Source organism: Amborella trichopoda, chromosome 13 (assembly GCF_054954075.1).
Source record: "Amborella trichopoda isolate Santa Cruz 75 chromosome 13, AtrichopodaSantaCruz75HAP2 v2.0, whole genome shotgun sequence".
NCBI classification, from domain to species: domain Eukaryota; kingdom Viridiplantae; phylum Streptophyta; class Magnoliopsida; order Amborellales; family Amborellaceae; genus Amborella; species Amborella trichopoda.
Genome location: NC_142348.1, coordinates 45,046,822 through 45,064,142, shown reverse-complemented (window position 1 = coordinate 45,064,142; position 17,321 = coordinate 45,046,822). Strand labels below are relative to the sequence as shown.

The following is a 17,321-nucleotide window of genomic DNA, read 5'->3' as shown; positions in this document are numbered from 1 at the left end:
GTTCTTTATTTGGGTGGGTGGAATCTTTCTATAACAAGGTCTTGGGCATTATGCATAATTTTGGTGTACATAAATATGAAGTAGCACATCTTAAAGTGGGCATGCCAGTAAGAACAATAAAACAGTCGCAAAATTTAAGAATGTACAAGCGTGGTTAGGAATTGGGCTTGGACTTTTTAAGTGGTTAGCAGTTGATTTCAACAACACTATATCCCAAGTTCAATTCCTACCACTGAACTACCCAAAAAAATGCATTAAAACAATTAGCAAATTCATGTGCCACACATTTGAGATAATGGGTAGATGATATCGTCATATAATGTCCAATAAACTGCTAAAAGCAGAGACCTTCACAGCAAATACATCACAGAGAAATATGCTTTTCCTGCTTACCGGAATTAGAAACCAGACAACTATAACACTGATTGATGGATAATCTACTTTGTACAATAGAACCATTCACTTGCGAAAATTAACCTTGCTTTTTTTAAACTTCCTTTCTTCCTTCCCAGAATTTGTATGGTCCAAAGGACGACTCCTGCCATTACGTTTCTTAAACTTCCTTTCTTCCTTCATGGAATTTGAATGGTCAGAAGGACGACTCCTGCCACTCTCTTCGGTTGCTACCAAACCAGCAATGTCACCATAGAAGTCATCCGTCAAACCAAGTAGCCTGTCATGCAATAATGTCACAAAACAATATTTATACAGGAAAGATGTGTATCAAATGTAAATGTCAATATGAATGACCATAACATTAAAGCATTATAAATCCCCTGATACCCGTTTCTTGACCGTTCAAGGCGTTTGATTTTCTTTCTCTCCATCTTTGATATTGGAACACGGGTGAAGAGTTCTTCCTCTACTCTTGCACGCTCTTCAAACCTTGCCCGCATCCTAGTAAGATCCTTGCTTTCGTGCCCAACCATTTCTCGAATCTGTCAACAAGTTGAAGTTACACAACATAATTAATATTATCTTCATCAAAGAGAAAGTATGGTATCATTCAACAGAATCATCAATTGCCAGCATGGACAATGATTGAAGAAGGGTGGGACCCACATGAACAGGACATGAACCAATGGACAATGGTCTCTCATAGTCCTTTGGATTACAATATATTCTCTATCATCAAAACAATGAAAAAGAAGTAAACCCACATGGTTTAGAAACACACAAAAGATCTACCTCTTCAGGTCGTCCTTCCAAGTCGTCAATTAGGTCTTTAACAAAACCACTATTTTTAGCTTGCCTAAGCGCTTCCTTCCCTTTTCTTGACTCCAATCTTTTCTGTTTTGAGCTTTTCTCCTCATCCATAGAAGTAGGCGCAAACATGGGCGGACGGTACACACCTTCACGACCCTGAACTTCCATGAGAAAGAACATTTAAAAAAAAATCCATGAGAATACCTTCAGATTTCTGACCATTAAGAAAACTTTGAAACTTAAACAATGGTTATGTATTTCCTTGATTGATAAGAAAACCCGACGACAGAACAAAAGCTCATGATTCCAATCACCTGGGAAGTCTGATCTAATTTATCCACAAGCAGGTCTGGATTTGGCCTATATTTCAAAAGATCTTTGTTGTCCACAGAGGCATCGTTATCGTTCCCATTAGAAGCCAGTTTTGTTGATGCGTCATTAGCTGATCTTGTCAGCTTCTCAATTTGGTAATGAAGTTTCTTATCAATTGGACGGATCTGTATTATAAGAAGGTCAGAGAAACCGATATCAAAATCCAGAAATATGTATTTTGAAAGTCCAACCCTTGGAAAGTCAAATAACATTCACATAGGTAAATGAAACGTAAAATCTTTAGAATAGTACACTACGATCAAAGGGACCACAGAAAACAGTATTTGACTGAGTCATCACCATCCATGAAAGTGATGTACGACAGTGGAAAGAGAATGGGATCCACCAGAAAAGAGTATTATCCCGACAGCATCCCAACAGCAGGTATTCTCAACATTATAAATAAGCAAAACAACTGGTATCCTCTTCATTACAGATCTTCAATCAATTGATAGGGATGACTCTTATGGACTATGATTTTTCCATGGTCCACTTATATATAATATATGTTTGCCACAAATATCACTACATGCAGACAAACCTTCTCTAGGAATAATCTGATCTCTACGAGGCTCCAGACAACGGGGTGTCCCTCAATACATAAGCCTTTTGCCTTCCGAAGAAGATAATAAACAATTGATTGGCAATAACTTAGAAGAAGCAGATGCTTTGCTTCAAGATAACTTATCCCCTCCCCTGTTGGAAATTGATTTTCCTTCACCTGATAAAATACAGAAGTAAAAAACAACATCAATTTTTTTGTCTTCATTACAAGTCACATCATGAATGGGTTATGGAAAAATTCCTCAGACCTTTTGTGCAAGGGCTTGCACTTTGCTCCTGACTGAATCCAATCCTTCCTTCATTTCTTTTAACAAGGCAACTAATTGTGGGGCATCTCTGACACAAGCAATGGAACAAAAACCGCAAGCATAAGATTTTCAAAAACCTTGCCACTACTCACAGGTTTAGTCCCTGTCAAAACCCAGTAGACTTGCCAAGTTGAACAGAGAACTCAAAGAAACTCGGGTAGTTTATCAAATTTTTGAAGGAAACGAGAAACAATGGTTCACGTGATTGGGTTCAAATCCTGCTCGCCACCAAGTTAAAACAGCATCACTACCACCTCAGAATTTAGGTGATAAAACAACACAGAAACTTCTATGTACCCATAAACTTGAGCATGCCCAAGTTTTTCATTTACAAAACATGGCAAGGGGTGAGTAGAGTTGACTTGGTGGGTAGTTGGAAAACGACCTTTTATTCACTCAAATAAGGGAAAGTACCACAGTCCCAATGATTATGGGAAAACCATAGTCCCATGGCCCTCACAGGGTTGGAGTAGATAGTAGGTCCATTTCAATGGATGTGACGGCCTTAGGGACTATGGTTTCCTTATAGCAATTAAAACAATAGTGTCCTCTCACTTTGATTAATATGAACAACACTCATTACACTCTATACTTTCAACAACAATCATTACTTGCAAAGCCAAAGTATTGAGTTGCATTGTTAATAAAGTATTCCTCCAGATCCATACAAGTGCTTGCTTTCATGGATAAGATCCTCCTCACAAACATTTCATATAAATCTACAGTCAACAAATATAGTACCTCTTCATAACCCCAATAGGGGCGGGAATGTAATTAGTCACCTCTTCCTCTTTCTCCATGCTATTCAATGGCTCCTCCTGATCATTTAACAGGAGAAATAGAGCTTCATCCTCACAATAATGTGTTGTTATATTTTGCAGATTAATCCCAGGCAAACAAAGCAAAAATTAATAAGATAAAGTGAGAACAAAAAAAGAAGGCAAATGAAAAGAAAAGAGCAGAATGAAATAGAGAGGACTTTTTCATAAGGTCAAACCAAAAAACTTATAAAACCAACATAAGCACTCATGGATGAATAGTAGATATAGCTAACAAACGAATGACAGTGCTTGGTAATTACATTGCAAATAAATAAAGAACTTTTTTTTGACAAACAGTGGAAATGTCAAAGTTAGAAAATTCAACGTTTCAAAAAATGCTAGGCAACCCCCAGGCAGCAGCAACTGCAGCCGGCCTGGCAACCAGCGCCCAGCCCCTAGGTGGGCGCCAAGAACCTCAGGTGCCCAGGGATAAATGTTTTTAGAGATATGGATATATGTTGTCCAAACGCACATATATGCAGATATTTGTGTTAATTTTGTATTTTTTGCATTTATATGTATTCCAACTAATTTTTTCCATGCAAATATATATATGCATGAATGCTGAAACATGTTTAAAACTTCAAATAATTGAAAATTTGGCGAAAAAACATAAACAACTCACGGTGTATTAGTCTCCAACTCTCCAATCCATACTCCATAGTGGCACATGATCACAACACAGAGTTGCACGCACATAGACATGTCACATTCACTCCAAGTCTCCAATAAAAGTATAAAAGGAATAATCGAAATGTCCAATACAAGAGGCTGCAATATCAAAGACAAGATGAGATACAAAAGAAGAGAAAGGAGATCTTTGTTTCTTTAATCGTCATTAGTCAGAATCTTCATAATAACTTGCATCTCCACATGAATATAAGCCATCATCATCAGAATCATCACCCTCTTCAACATATTGCTAATCTTCCTCAATTTCTTCTGAATCTACCTCCTCCTCTTCTATCTCCCTTACCCTTTGTGAAGTACCAGTAGCCATTGTTGCTCAAGTAGCCTACCTAGAATCAGAAGCTAGATCCAAAGCCTCCTCAACCATATCCCATGTCAAACCATCCTCATGGAAAACCTCTTCAATACTAGGGTCTTCATCCAACCACTCAGTAACATTCTCCTTATCCTTCGAAGCAATGGGATCCCTTTTTTGCTAATTGAACTTCTCCTTAAGCCTATGATTCTCTCTAACAAATACCAAATCATTGAGCTTCATTTGTTCAAGCCTATTTCTTCTCTTTGTATACACCTATAAGAAAAATGTGTGAGTACTACTATTACTTGAGCCATCTAAATTGGTGCTAATGTACTTTATGTCTATATCTTCCATAATAGAAAAATGAACTTGTAAACAAGAATGGAACTAAAAATACCATCTCAAACGATCTCCATATCTGCTCATAACCAAAAGAGCTAGTTGTTAAACTCAAGACCCGAATAGCCATCTTCTGGAGGTTTGGAGTACTATTCCCATGTTGGCTCCACCATTGGGCAGTAATTTGGATGCAAGCTCTATAGTTAATGTAACATTATCATAAAAAAAATTAGAAAATTTAAAATACAACTTTTTTTTTTTTGACAAGGTTACATAGGAATGGAACTTAAGACATTGGGCTATGAAAACCAAGACGGTAAATACAACATTAGTCATTACGAGCTTGAACGGAAAATTTTCAAATAAATATATTAACTGGATCCTATTTGGTTTGTCCCTTTTCTCACTGCCATTTCTTTCCCAAACGACTTCAAAGCATACTCATACAAAATGAATTCATCAACAGATATTTTATCTTAAACTTGCTATCTAATTGGGCCATACTGGGCCTCATCATTGCCCACCTTCTCCGCTCTCTCCTTCTTAACTCCTTCTAGTGCATCATATATAAAGCCCATAGAGGGGGGGGGGTTTGTCAGAATTAGCCAAGCGCAAGACCTTGACCAAGGGTAGAAATACTACTAGCAAGTGCTTTACTCCACGCTAAAAAACCTTAGAAAGAATAATATCACGGACCCACTTTCCTTTGGGATCTTTAGACCACCTACACCTGCTCCAATCCTTTGAAGTGAACATAGATCTCAATGGGGTCCTTCTACTATATATGCTCTTTAAGACTCAGGTAAGTAGTAGCAGATCTTGTGACCTCGGGCCTCACTAGCTCCTTTTTGTGAACTTACGCATCATACTAAGGGTAATGGTGTGGTTGCATATGAAGATTGTGACCTCCTTGGCATTAGAAAGTGCCCCTTTAACACTAGACAAGTCACTAAGAGCCTCAAGCATAAGGTCTATGCAATGTGCAACGCAAGGTGTCCAAAATATTTGAGGCCTCATCTGGTGAAGCAAAAGCGCTGTAGCTAAATTACGATCACCATTATCTGTGACCACTTGCATTACACACTCCTCTCCAACCTCCTCAATGTCCTTATGAATAAAAGAGAACATATAATGCGCATCATGAGCTTCTTCAGAAGCATCAACCACTCTCAAAAATATTGTACCAAAGGGACAATTAACCAATAGGCTCATGATACTCTTGTTATCACTCCACGACTTAGTCATTATGGAAACCCCGAATTGAGCCCACCTATCCTTATGGGACTTGAGGTACTGCTTGGAGTGTTTTACCTGTTTCTTCAATAGTGGCTTTGAAAGCTCATAAGGGGTTGGGCCTTTCAACCCTAGCCCAATTTGACCAATTGCTTCCAACATTGTATGGAAGCTACTTAAGCGTACAATATTAAAAGAAATGTCAGCATGATAAAACCACCTAACATATAATAACCTCACTGTATATCTATTTTCTAGTGTCACTTGGTTATTCCCCTTGCCTTCCCTTTCTCAACTGCAATCTCATGTTAGTTGTAAAAAAAGCATCAATGGGCCCTTTCATATGAGGCCTCTTAGACCCAAAACCCCTCTTAGAACCCTGAGAGATTGGCTACCTAGCCCACCTCCTCTTCCCCTTCATCATCCTCATTAGTGACGTCATCATAAAAAATATTAGAACCCAAGGAGGACATCTCAAATCTGATCAAATATAGATTGTAAACTAACTTTTTTACCCATACTATGTTCTTGGATGTTTTTGATATCGTTCAAGCTAGAACTCAATGAAAAAATCTTCTAATACTTTCACTAGCTCCCTAAAAAAAATCCAATAACAAAGGGTACATCTTTGGACGCTTTCACACCTCAAATTCTTTTTTCGATTCAAGGAAATTTGCAAAATCAATCGGTACTAGGTGTTTGCTCAGATTCGATTTTTTGTACATTTTGGGGTTTAGAATACACCCAATGCTCTTTTAAGTCTAATGTGTGGGTTAAAATGATCTTAGGAGCCTCTTTTCTTACAAAACAGGGCCCAAGCCCTTAGTGCCCGCTCAGGACTGGGCATTGGGCACCTAGGCCACCTGGGTAGCGACCAAGGAGGGCTTCCTAGACCTAGGCATTGGGCGGACTGTTTTTTTAAAACAATCTGCAGATTAGGGGATACATATGAAAGGTGATTCTAACCACATAAAGCTCCGAATACTTTGAATAACAAGAGATGGAATCAATGAGGCAGCACTCATTAGGTGAGCATTTGATAATAAAGTAATAAGAGGAACCGTGACTCTATATGGACTGAGAACAAAGAGTAGACAGGGCACGTCCTATCTTTTCAAGAATAATTAGCGTTTGAACTATCAAAATCAACAAGTTTTAAAGCAAGAACCACTAAACTATGCTTTTCATAGAGAAAATCCATGTTACATCATTTTTTTAAAAGGAATAACATGCATACATAATTTATATACTTTATCGAGGTCACATAACATGAATAATCAAAGTACTAAGTTTTGAAGCAAAACGTAAACAAAAATAAAAGGAAATAAACTATGAGTATGACAATCTTGTGGGCTATGAAACTTCAATGCATAGGCTTCTCAAAGAAACTCATCTACTAGCAGTCATTAATTTCGTATCTGAATATGAATTCAATTATTATTCTACTGCTTTTTTAACTTCCAAATTATATATATTTTGTCCCTTTACTATATTTAGTATATTTTGTAAATCTCACATTTGGAAGTTGAAGTTAGACAAAAGTATATATTCTAGCAGGCAGGATTTCGATTAATGAAAAGCTTCCTTTTACAAAAAATAACTTTTAGACAGAGAGAAATGTCCAAGATGCACTCGGCAAAATCAACTCTAATAACGAATCAGCAACTGCAAAAATGGTTGTTCTAGAATCAGATTAGAATAACACAAACCTAGTTTAAAGTAACGAACACAAATTTTACTGATGGGATGGATAGAATTTTGTCACAAGTTAAGTGTATCAAAAATGGCAATCTTACACATAGAGGACCAATCTAACCTTTTTGTTAATAGCAAACATATTAACCCTCTTGAATAAAGTAACTGTTTTAAGGCGTTCATTGTCATTGGTCGATTAATTTTTCCAAACAAATCGTCAATCAATAAGTTTATGTATTTTTTCAGGTTTGAAAATTGATTCCCAACCCCTTTCTCGTGAAAGACTATCTCAATCGAGAATTTTCTAAATGAGAACAAAGTTCGAAATCTTCAGTGACATATCTCATAATTTCTCTCTGGTTCAAGCCATCAAATAGAATGAAGTTGTAAAGAATATATAACAAGGCCTCATGAGCATGATACCTAAACAACAACACAGCTACCAGAGAGAGAGACCTAAACAACAACACCAGAGAGAGAGAGAGAGAGAGAGAGAGAGAGAGAGAGGGTATCGGGTTGAGAAAACAGGAAAGCGTAGACAATTGCTTTGAGCCCCCGTCTCTTCAATGGTAATGAGCAGCTGAAGATCAGCTGAAATAGTTCATAAAGACAGAGATGTGAGAGAGGGAGGTTATAGGGACTGGTTCTGGGGGTCCCAAGAGCCTCTGGTTGTGGCTGGATGGGTAGAGAGAGAGGGAAAGGGAGAGAGAGAGAGAGAGAGAGAGAGAGAGAGAGAGACCCAATAGTTATTGAGAAAGAGAGAGATGACTGTGGGATTATGAATTTTCTACTTCAAAGAGACGGCAAGCCCTTAGCTTCAGAGAGAGAGAGAGAGAGCAAGGAACCCTCAAGATGCTCATTTGTGAGAGAGAGAGAGAGACCTAGGGTGCATTTGATAACTTTCTCTGCAGTTTCCCTGGGATTCTCTATGCTGACTTTCCTTAAATCTGGGAAGAAGGTGAAAATTGGTAGCCTGAAAGGGGGAACCCTGTTTGATAAATTGTGGTGCTACCATTTTCAACTATTCGGTAGTGGGAAAGCAGGAAACAACTTGTTTTAACACTTCATTCGTGTGCAATGCTCATTGAACATTTAGAGCCCAAAAAACAGGGAGAGCATATCGACAACTAGAAGTGAAACACCGATCGAATCCAAAGAACGAAATTAACACAACAATTTCTCCCAAAAAAACAAAACAAAAGGAGAACAAATTTCAATCCAACCACTCATTTGAACCACATAGTCCACCCATAGCAATTCCACATAATAATAGCCATAATTCGCAACAAAAATTATGGAACAAAATAGTTCACTGATCAACTTATCCATGGCACAAATTTTTAAAAAAAGTGCATAGGAAAAAATGAGCACTAATGAATCATGGATATATTGAATAAAATATACATCGAAGAATCTTAAGATGCGAAAAATTACAGAAATAGCAAAGCAATCAAGCAATGGACAGAGGAATAACAGATCAACAAGGTTGCCAACTATTAGCAGATAATGAAAAACCAGAATCAGATCACACGAAAACATGATCAAATTCCACCTCAAAAACACATTAAAAAAATAATGGCACCTCAAAAGAGGCAAAAAAGAATCGCACCTCACAACACAGTGCAAAAATAAAAATAACACCACCTCAAAAGAGGCAAAAACGAATCACACCTCACAACACAGTGCAAAAAAAATACAAAGCAAAAAAAGAAGAAAAAATACCAATATGAACAGCATGTTCATGGTAAAAAGACCAAACATGCAGAAAAATTTGAAGAAAAAAATAAGAAACTAGACAACAAGCCTGTGAATGATTCTTCAGCTCAATGAGTAGAGCAAACCAACTTGACCCTGTTAAAGTTGGGTATTGATATTCCGTATAATCTCTTTAACAGAAAAATCGCATATTAGATTCGGGTATTCTCTAATGCAAAACTAATCTTAACAGAAAAAACCTGTTAAACTTCTAGTGAGAAATCAATGAAACGTCCAACCAAAATGTCGAGAGAGAGAAGAAAATCATCTCTAAGTTCTAGAGAAAGACTCAAAACCATCTGAAGATTCAATAATACCTAGGGACAACAGAAAATGAGGCTGAGCGTTTCGGAAATTGTAGAGAGATAAACAAAGAGACCAAGACCGAGACCAAGATAGAGATGAATGGGCGTACCTGCTATCCTCCGTCCAGAGCGAAATATTAGGGTTCCTGAATGGCGAGAGCGACAAGGAGAGTGTGAACCATGGGCGGGAGGAGGAGAGACGTTGCAGGGCCGCGTCTCTGTGGGACGAGCAGGAATGGCAGGTTAAGATTGGCTTTGAACCTCGGGGCGGCAATAAAGGTTTCAACTTTAGGGCTCGATTTCCAATTTTCACATAAAGTGGCAGCGCGGGGTCCCTATAGCTCCGGGACTCGAGGGGTAGACCCGATCCGGGTATGGGTTTAAAATTTGGACCTGACGGGTCGGGTTCAGTCCTATTTTTGGATCCTGAATATTATTTGGGTCTTGTGGTGTTTGGATCCAGGTTCAATGATATTTTTTGGATCCCCATTTATGAAATATATTTAAATATAGTTAAATACATTAATATTTTAATTTTGGGTGTGGTTTATAGAGTTGTAACATTAAACAATCCAATTAAGGTGATCCAAAATTTATCATAATATGTAATTTGGATGTAAAAAAGTCTTGGGATTATCTAAAAATATGTATTTATAACTAATTATCAAATTTTAAACTACAAAAATAGTTAAAATCAAAGAGAAATATCATTGTATCCCTTATTTTTTGTTTTCATATCTCAATAGATCCAAATATTTAAAATATATCTCCTAACCCCTTGATTGACTTTTACACTGGGGATAAAGTGGGAAAATAAGTAGAGAGATAAATTTAAGAGAAAATCATGTAAAGATAGAAAGTATGGTGTTTAAAAAGGATATGCCTTTTTTATATTTGTTTGAGACAAAAAAATAGATTTAAATGAGATAAAGTTAGCTTAATAGGTTAAAAAATATAAAACTTATAATTTTTTTTAACGAGTAATGATCCTATGAGATCCTCCCACACTTATGTGCGTAGGACCTCAAAGGATCACCATTTAATTTGGCACATATCCGTAAAAAAGTTATCACATAGGTGTGGGATTTAACTTTTTTAGATATCTGGTGTCTCATGTGTGGGTTCCAAGCTTGGGTGCATAGAGTTTAAAAACATTGTAAAAGACCTCTTTGTTTTCCTGTATCCCCGAGGACGAATTGTCCTTCTTATGCACGTCTAATACTATATCGAAAGGGGCGATAGCACTCCTGCGTACCCGAAAACAAGAAGAGTTTGAAATATCATTTTGCAAATTGTACCATTTTTTGCCCCCATTTCACCAACTAAATTCCAACAACACATTCCAACCCTTTACCTAGACTTGAGACGGGTTAATAAAAAGTTTAAAGCCCTCACCCTTCTTCGTCGACTGTGGATATTGCAAGTAACATCCAAAGTAATTTACTACGTTGGAGCATGCCAGCCTTGTTTGATTTGGGAGAGGGCAAGAGAGATTACTTAAATGTAATAAGAACCAGGCAGCTACGAAACTAGATTCAAGTAGAAGTGAGCCTATTAAAGGTTCAACATTCATACTTGTTTCCTCTTGTTTTGACCAAACTTAAAAGATTATAAGCTCCTACAGGTAATGTGATCCCTCACATGAAAACTCTATTTAAGAGTATTTATAGGACCCAAGATTTCAACCAACAGGTTTGTACAAGTAGATCTCTCAATTTGATAAAACATGCTATAATTATTAAAATATTTAAAAATTTGAATAAAGACATTGCTTTGCGTCTTATATATTCACATTTTATACTATCATAATATGTGTTTTTCCGTATACGTTTAACTGTCCACTTGGATATTAAATAAATAAATATCATGTATTAGGGTATCTCAAAGAGCTTCTTCGAACTACCCGATTGATCATTATGAACCAAGTCTTTGGCATCGATTAGAGAGAAGCCTCTCTTTGATATAGCCATGATATGATATTGCTGATAACATGGCATTCCATGAGATGATATTGAGTTGAAAATGTATCATTCATTAATAATGCAACTGCGTTCTTTGCCGGCTATGGCATACTCCGTGATTTTGAGAAGAGAAAACTCCCCACACCTGCTGCCACTTTGAACATGGGGATTCTGTTTAGGCCACAACTTTAGGACTAAATAGAAAAAAATTTAAATAGAAATAAAATACCATCAAATCCTGATGGACTACAATTCCAATGCTCAATGCCCCCAATCATGCCTCACCTTAATTATGAAATTTAAGATTAAAAAAATACTACAAGATCAAAACAATCTATAAAAACTTAAAAATCTTGAAATGAACGATCTAAATTAATATGTCACAAAATATACTATTTTTGAAACTTAAAATGCATTACTTTTCATATGCATGTGTCCAAATGATCAATTCAATGCTTCACCATAACATCCATTACCAATGGGGTTTTGCGATACACCTTGACAAGGTTGATGCCATGTATAAAATTTTTCATTCTCATGTAATATGTTCGCCTCCCTAACCCAAAAGACCCAAACCTCGTAACAAAGGTAAATAATCTCTAGTATACTATCCCGTTGCAATAAATCATAATTGAAATCAAGTTGCTGGATTGAAAAAAATGTAGTCACTACCACAGCCCAGCCCGCCGCCTGATCTGATGACAAGGGGTGATAATAACCTTATTTCAAAGGTAAAGGGTCTCATTGTATACTTTTCCCCCCCCCAAAGTACATAACATAAGGCCCTTGCAAAGGTAAAAAAAACAAAACAATTTAAAGTGACTCTTATAACTAAATAAAATTTTGGTGCTCAATTAATTCACCAACAGCAATACAACCACAGGTCTCTTCGATTCAAAGTAAAGAGTACATGGCAAAAACTTCTGAGACACTAAAATCAGGACCGAATTCCAAAGAGAACACGAAAAAATAAATAAAAGAAAGAGCCGATTTGGTTAAGGAACAGCAGACTCTTCTCCATCAAGAATCATGCTCCTTCAACGGTACTGGAAAAGAGAAAATGTTCAAATGAGTCAGACAACCAAACAAAAGAACAACAAAGATATGGAACATAAAAGAGAACATCAAGCACGAACATGAGAAAGATGCCCCCAATAAACAAAAAAAAAAGGAAGAAAAAGAAAAATCAGATAAAAAGATAAGATCCAGTAAAAGCAGCTACTATACCCATCACAACAAAGACGTTTTACTACCTTGACAAAGCCAATTGCATTGGCATTGCTCTGGAAGCACTGCCTGCAGCACATGAGTCCATACTTCCTGATCAACCCATGGGAGTTCCCACATACTCGGCTGAAGCAACATATAGAAACGCCAAGATATTATCATTAGAATTTGATTCAAACAAAACAAAGCTTTGATTGAAAGCAACTAAAAAGGAGCTTCCATTGTCAACAGTTATAATTACCAAAATTATGGGATGCACATTTGCTTATGGCAAAGTAATATAACATTTCTATGCTTCACACAGGCAGAACATCCATGGCCTATTCATAAGATGCGCCAAAGAGCTTGATTGAAAGCAACTAAAAAAAGGAGCTTCGATTGTCAACAGTTATAATTACTAAAATTATGGGATGCACATTTACATATGGCAAAGTAATATAACATTTCCATGCTCACACAGGCAGAACATCTAATAACCTATCCATACTTCACACAGTTCATAAGATGCGCCAGAGAGGAAGAATCATAATACATAAAGAAGCCCTGAAATGCCCATCACCTTTCCGTCTAGGGAATGGGCGGTGGATGACTGTCTGTGTGTAGAAGAATAGCATACACATCAAGTGTATAATGTAAATAATCCTATCATCTAATAATTTACTCCACATGAATATACAAGAAAGGATGCTCCTAGTTTACACAGGGACCAAAAGCATATTCCAAAGTGAAACAGAACTATAACTGAAATTTCAATTAAAAAACACAGAGAAGTTATTGAAAGAAAGAAGGAGGAAAAGGAGGGGGCGAGGCTTGCTGCCTCTGTCTAATAGAAATTTGCAGTTATCAACAATAAGTCAAAAACCTTCTCTCTGAAAGTAGAAAAGGGAAATTATCAGAAATATCCTTTAAAAGTTTCAGAAACTAAAACATACTATCTTGAATTTATGAAAAATAAAGGGATATTTTCTATGATGTCCAATTAAAGAATAAAGATTCATAACGTAAGTCCATTAAAGTCATCCAATAGCAAACTGGTACAAAAAAAAAGGAACGAAACAAGATATGATAATCCAAGTTGCAAAATTAAATTATACCGCACTGTAAGTCCCAAAACCCACAAATTACCATCATCATCATCCAAGCCTTATCCCAATTATTTTGGGTTCCAAAACCCACAAATAAGGACAAAAAAACATAATAATATAAAAATCTGTCTTTGCTTACCAATGCTTAGCATTGTCAATGATATGCATTATGAAAATCTCTTCGAAAATGAATTGCAGACATTCAACAGAGCATCAAATTCTGAATGCCTGTCCGCTTTTCGTCTTCATTCAGAAAAATAGCAAAATTCAGAAAAAAAGTAAAAAAGAAAACTACTATGGTACAGAATGATGAAAAGAACAACTATTGATTTTGAATTCAGCATTAGATTCTGAATGCCAGTCGGCCTTTTCTCTTCATTGAGAAAATTAACTAGAAATTTAAATATTAAAAATAGTAATACAAAAATGATGTGGTTCAGAATGATGCAAAACATAACTATAAATTCTCGTGACAAACTATAACAAGAATTCTATTATCCAAAGAAAAGGTGGAGTGAAACGGATATGGGTTTTCATAGGACAGCATGGGGACTTGGTTCACATAGGTTTCATATGGCACTCTTCAGCAGCCAATACCCATCCACCACAAAGGTAAAACCAGAACTGCCCCTAAAGATATCAAATTTCCAAACAGCCAACAATGCTTACTATCAAACTGTATGGTTTTCAACATATATTTAAAACCGTATCATGCATATTATCAGGCTCAGAATAAAGAGTTACAATCACAGACATGCCTCATATGTCCAGACATAAATGCTAAAATCTTCATGGTTGCTGAAAGATAATTCAACTTGACCAAATCGGCAAAACCTAATGCTAAATTCATAAATATGTATATTCATCAGAAAACTGGAAGACACAAAAGGAACATTGGTTGAATCATCGGATAGCACATAGAGTTTGTTCACATATGCTTGGTAAGGCACCCTTCAGCAACCAGGTCCCTTTTCTTTTTCCATCAGTAATGCAAAGCCTGAACTGGTAAAAATATTACATATGCAAAGAAAACGCCAGGGAGATAGGAAAACCTGAAATACTTTTTTACTGTAAAGATTTCCAATGCTTTTTTAAAACAATTATCATTATTTCCATATCAAGCTCAGAAGAATTTTTAACAATCACAGACATGTCTCAGATGTCCAGACATAAATATAAAGTTCTTCATCATTGCCAAAAAAGACAATTGAACTTAACCAAAACCTGATGCTAAATTCATAATCGTATATTTATCAGATGATTTAAGGACAAAAGGAAAAAGAGCAACCCAAGTATCTTAAATCAATATGACCATAACCAAATATTATATCCAAAGTATCTTTATCAGATACATTAGAAACATAAAGAAGAACAAGAAAGAAATTGACAAAGAGCAAACCCAATCTTTAGATTTCGCAACAAACAAAAGATAACAACAAACATGAAACTATAGAATACGTATTCACCAGGAAAAAAAAAAAGAAGAAATAAAAACACGAGACAGAGAAAATGCAAACCTTTTTTGTTAGATTAAAGCCAGACAAAATCAGAGAATTTAAACCATACAATTCATCAAGTATCACATGTATTCTATTTGAGCTTGTATTTGTTGAAGGGGGAAAAACCTAAAATGCAAAATGAATCAAAAGTAAATAATTTTTTTTGGTAAATTTTAAGACATTCATGTACACTTCAAAGCGATAGCTTTCTTATGTGCATAATAATAGAGGGAAAAAGCAACGATATATATTACTAACCTCTGCCAAAAAGATTAACCAAGAGTAAGGAATTTAGAGCAAAAAAGAAAGAAAGAAACAATGAACAGTGAATATGGAGCAAATTTGTTACCAGGTTCGAGATCCAGGGCCATAGCTCTTGGGATGTGAGTTCCAAACATTTGAATGCCCCATGGCTTCAAAGTTCAACGCAAACCCTAACCCTAATTTGTAGACACAAGCAGAATATCAAACCCTAATTGCCAAATGACGATGAGAAACACTAGCGCAGAAACCCTAATTCTCAAGAAGGAAAAGCCGTATTTATAGTTGAAAACTTGAAATATTTATAAGTCGGCCAAAAGTATAATATAGTCCATATGAGTTGAAGAACAGTATAGTCCTGTCAGGCTGGTAGCGCGAAAACCCCAAGCATTGAGAGGGAGAAGCCCCATTTTATAGTTGAAAGCTGTAACCATCGAAATTGGAAAAGATAATCGTGAGTCACCGGGTGCATGAGGCCGCGGACCCACTAACGTCCATCTTAGAGATGGACGACGTAAAAACCTTACAGGGTTAAAATGAATTTAGACAGTGTAGACATTTTTATTGAAAATCACATGTTAAATATTAAAATTTTTATTTATTTTTCCATATTCATGATCATCTTAATCTATATAATTTTAGATTAAAAATTTATTTTTAAAATAGGTTTAACTGGGGGCCCGCATATCAACAGCATAAATCGGCTGACTCATATAAACCCCATTCCTTCAAATTAAGTCATTTTTTCCCAAATACCAAATAGGTTCGGATTATTTATAAAATACCAAGTTGGTCCTAAATTGGAGCCATTTCATTTGAAATAGTCTATTTCAAATAATGTTAAGATTTCAATTATAAACTCCAAAATAAATTTGAAAGTGTGGGGAAACTGTACTACCAAAAAGTGCCTATTTTCACATTCTTACATGTATGCTTCCTACCCCAGGAATCCATGAGATAAGCTTGGTGGTGAATAGGCATTAACCACATTGCACATGAGAGATGAAAAGGAAAGCATACTAATCTTGATATCCAATAGAAGAAATCAGATAAAATAAATGAACTATGAAAATATATAAGAATTTTTTATTTTTATTAGCTGCAGCTATGGTGGTAGCACCACGACACACTAATCACTATGTTGTGTTTTTTATTCCTACTAACACCACGTCACTAACACCTTAAAAAAAAACTAACTCTTAAACTATTTAAAAAAACGGGTAGGAACCAATATTGCGCACTTAATTCCCTCCCAAAAAAATAAACATAATAATTGGTTTACAAAGAAATACAAAAGCATAACTCCATGCGAACTTCAATGCTAAGAGTGGGAAACCATACTATCAAGCAGAAAAGGAAAAGATCCATATAGAGAAACCTCCATGTTATCAAATTCCAAATAAAAGAATAAGTCAAATAAATCCAAATTTTGAATATTTATTAAGAATGTGTGTTTATGCATGTGTTAATAGTAAGAGATGTAGGAGAGCATATGTTTATATTGCCACATCCAATGTACCTGTAAATTACAAAGATGGGTTTTAATGGAATGCTTTGGGCATTTCTTTCATTTTTTACTGTTGACTTATATGAAATACCTTGATTTAGTATCTACTTTTCCTATTTTTACTATTTTTTGTGGTATTAAGCTATTCCAAATTGTCATTGATTTTTTTTTACCTTATTGTTGTGATGTAAATTG

The 17,321-nt window shown here is 35.9% G+C and overlaps 2 protein-coding genes across 5 annotated transcripts; both read right to left on the bottom strand.

Annotated features, from left to right (window-relative positions):
- Positions 1-286: 286 nt before the first annotated feature.
- Positions 287-9,813, bottom strand: LOC18442607 (Sas10/Utp3/C1D family). Of its 4 annotated transcripts, none has more exons than XM_020672494.2 (9): positions 9,697-9,813; positions 3,897-4,532; positions 3,192-3,268; positions 2,391-2,478; positions 2,120-2,299; positions 1,521-1,703; positions 1,189-1,362; positions 784-938; positions 287-673 (listed from the first exon to the last, which is right to left on the bottom strand). In XM_020672494.2, exons 3-9 carry the CDS (start codon positions 3,248-3,250, stop codon positions 460-462), a joined length of 1,053 nt encoding a protein of 350 aa, XP_020528153.1. In that variant the 5' UTR covers positions 3,251-3,268; positions 3,897-4,532; positions 9,697-9,813; the 3' UTR covers positions 287-459. The 4 variants fall into 4 exon arrangements, with proteins under 4 accessions (XP_020528153.1, XP_088711977.1, XP_088711976.1 ...); XM_088855851.1 differs by lacking the exon at positions 9,697-9,813 and adding an exon at positions 4,657-4,797; XM_088855850.1 differs by lacking the exon at positions 3,897-4,532 and having other exon boundaries at positions 3,192-3,294.
- Positions 9,814-12,379: 2,566 nt separating this feature from the next.
- LOC105421280 (small ribosomal subunit protein uS14z/uS14y/uS14x-like) lies at positions 12,380-15,873 on the bottom strand. The gene is made up of 3 exons (XM_011628117.3): positions 15,708-15,873; positions 12,801-12,900; positions 12,380-12,593 (listed from the first exon to the last, which is right to left on the bottom strand). The coding sequence occupies exons 1-3, from the start codon at positions 15,767-15,769 to the stop codon at positions 12,585-12,587; spliced, it is 171 nt and encodes a 56-aa protein (XP_011626419.1). The 5' UTR covers positions 15,770-15,873; the 3' UTR covers positions 12,380-12,584.
- Positions 15,874-17,321: the final 1,448 nt, after the last annotated feature.

Bases quoted from the DNA above. Each gene is read 5' to 3' on its own strand.
- LOC105421280 (XM_011628117.3), bottom strand. From the start codon at position 15,769: ATGGGGCATTCAAATGTTTGGAACTCACATCCCAAGAGCTATGGCCCT. The intron at 12,901-15,707 runs GTAACAAATTTG...ATGTTGCTTCAG, and splicing joins GGCCCTGGATCTCGAACCTG to CCGAGTATGTGGGAACTCCC.
- LOC18442607 (XM_020672494.2), bottom strand. From the start codon at position 3,250: ATGGAGAAAGAGGAAGAGGTGACTAATTACATTCCCGCCCCTATTGGG. The intron at 2,300-2,390 runs GTCTGAGGAATT...GTATTTTATCAG, and splicing joins TGCAAGCCCTTGCACAAAAG to GTGAAGGAAAATCAATTTCC. The intron at 939-1,188 runs GTAGATCTTTTG...ACTTGTTGACAG, and splicing joins TGGAAGGACGACCTGAAGAG to ATTCGAGAAATGGTTGGGCA.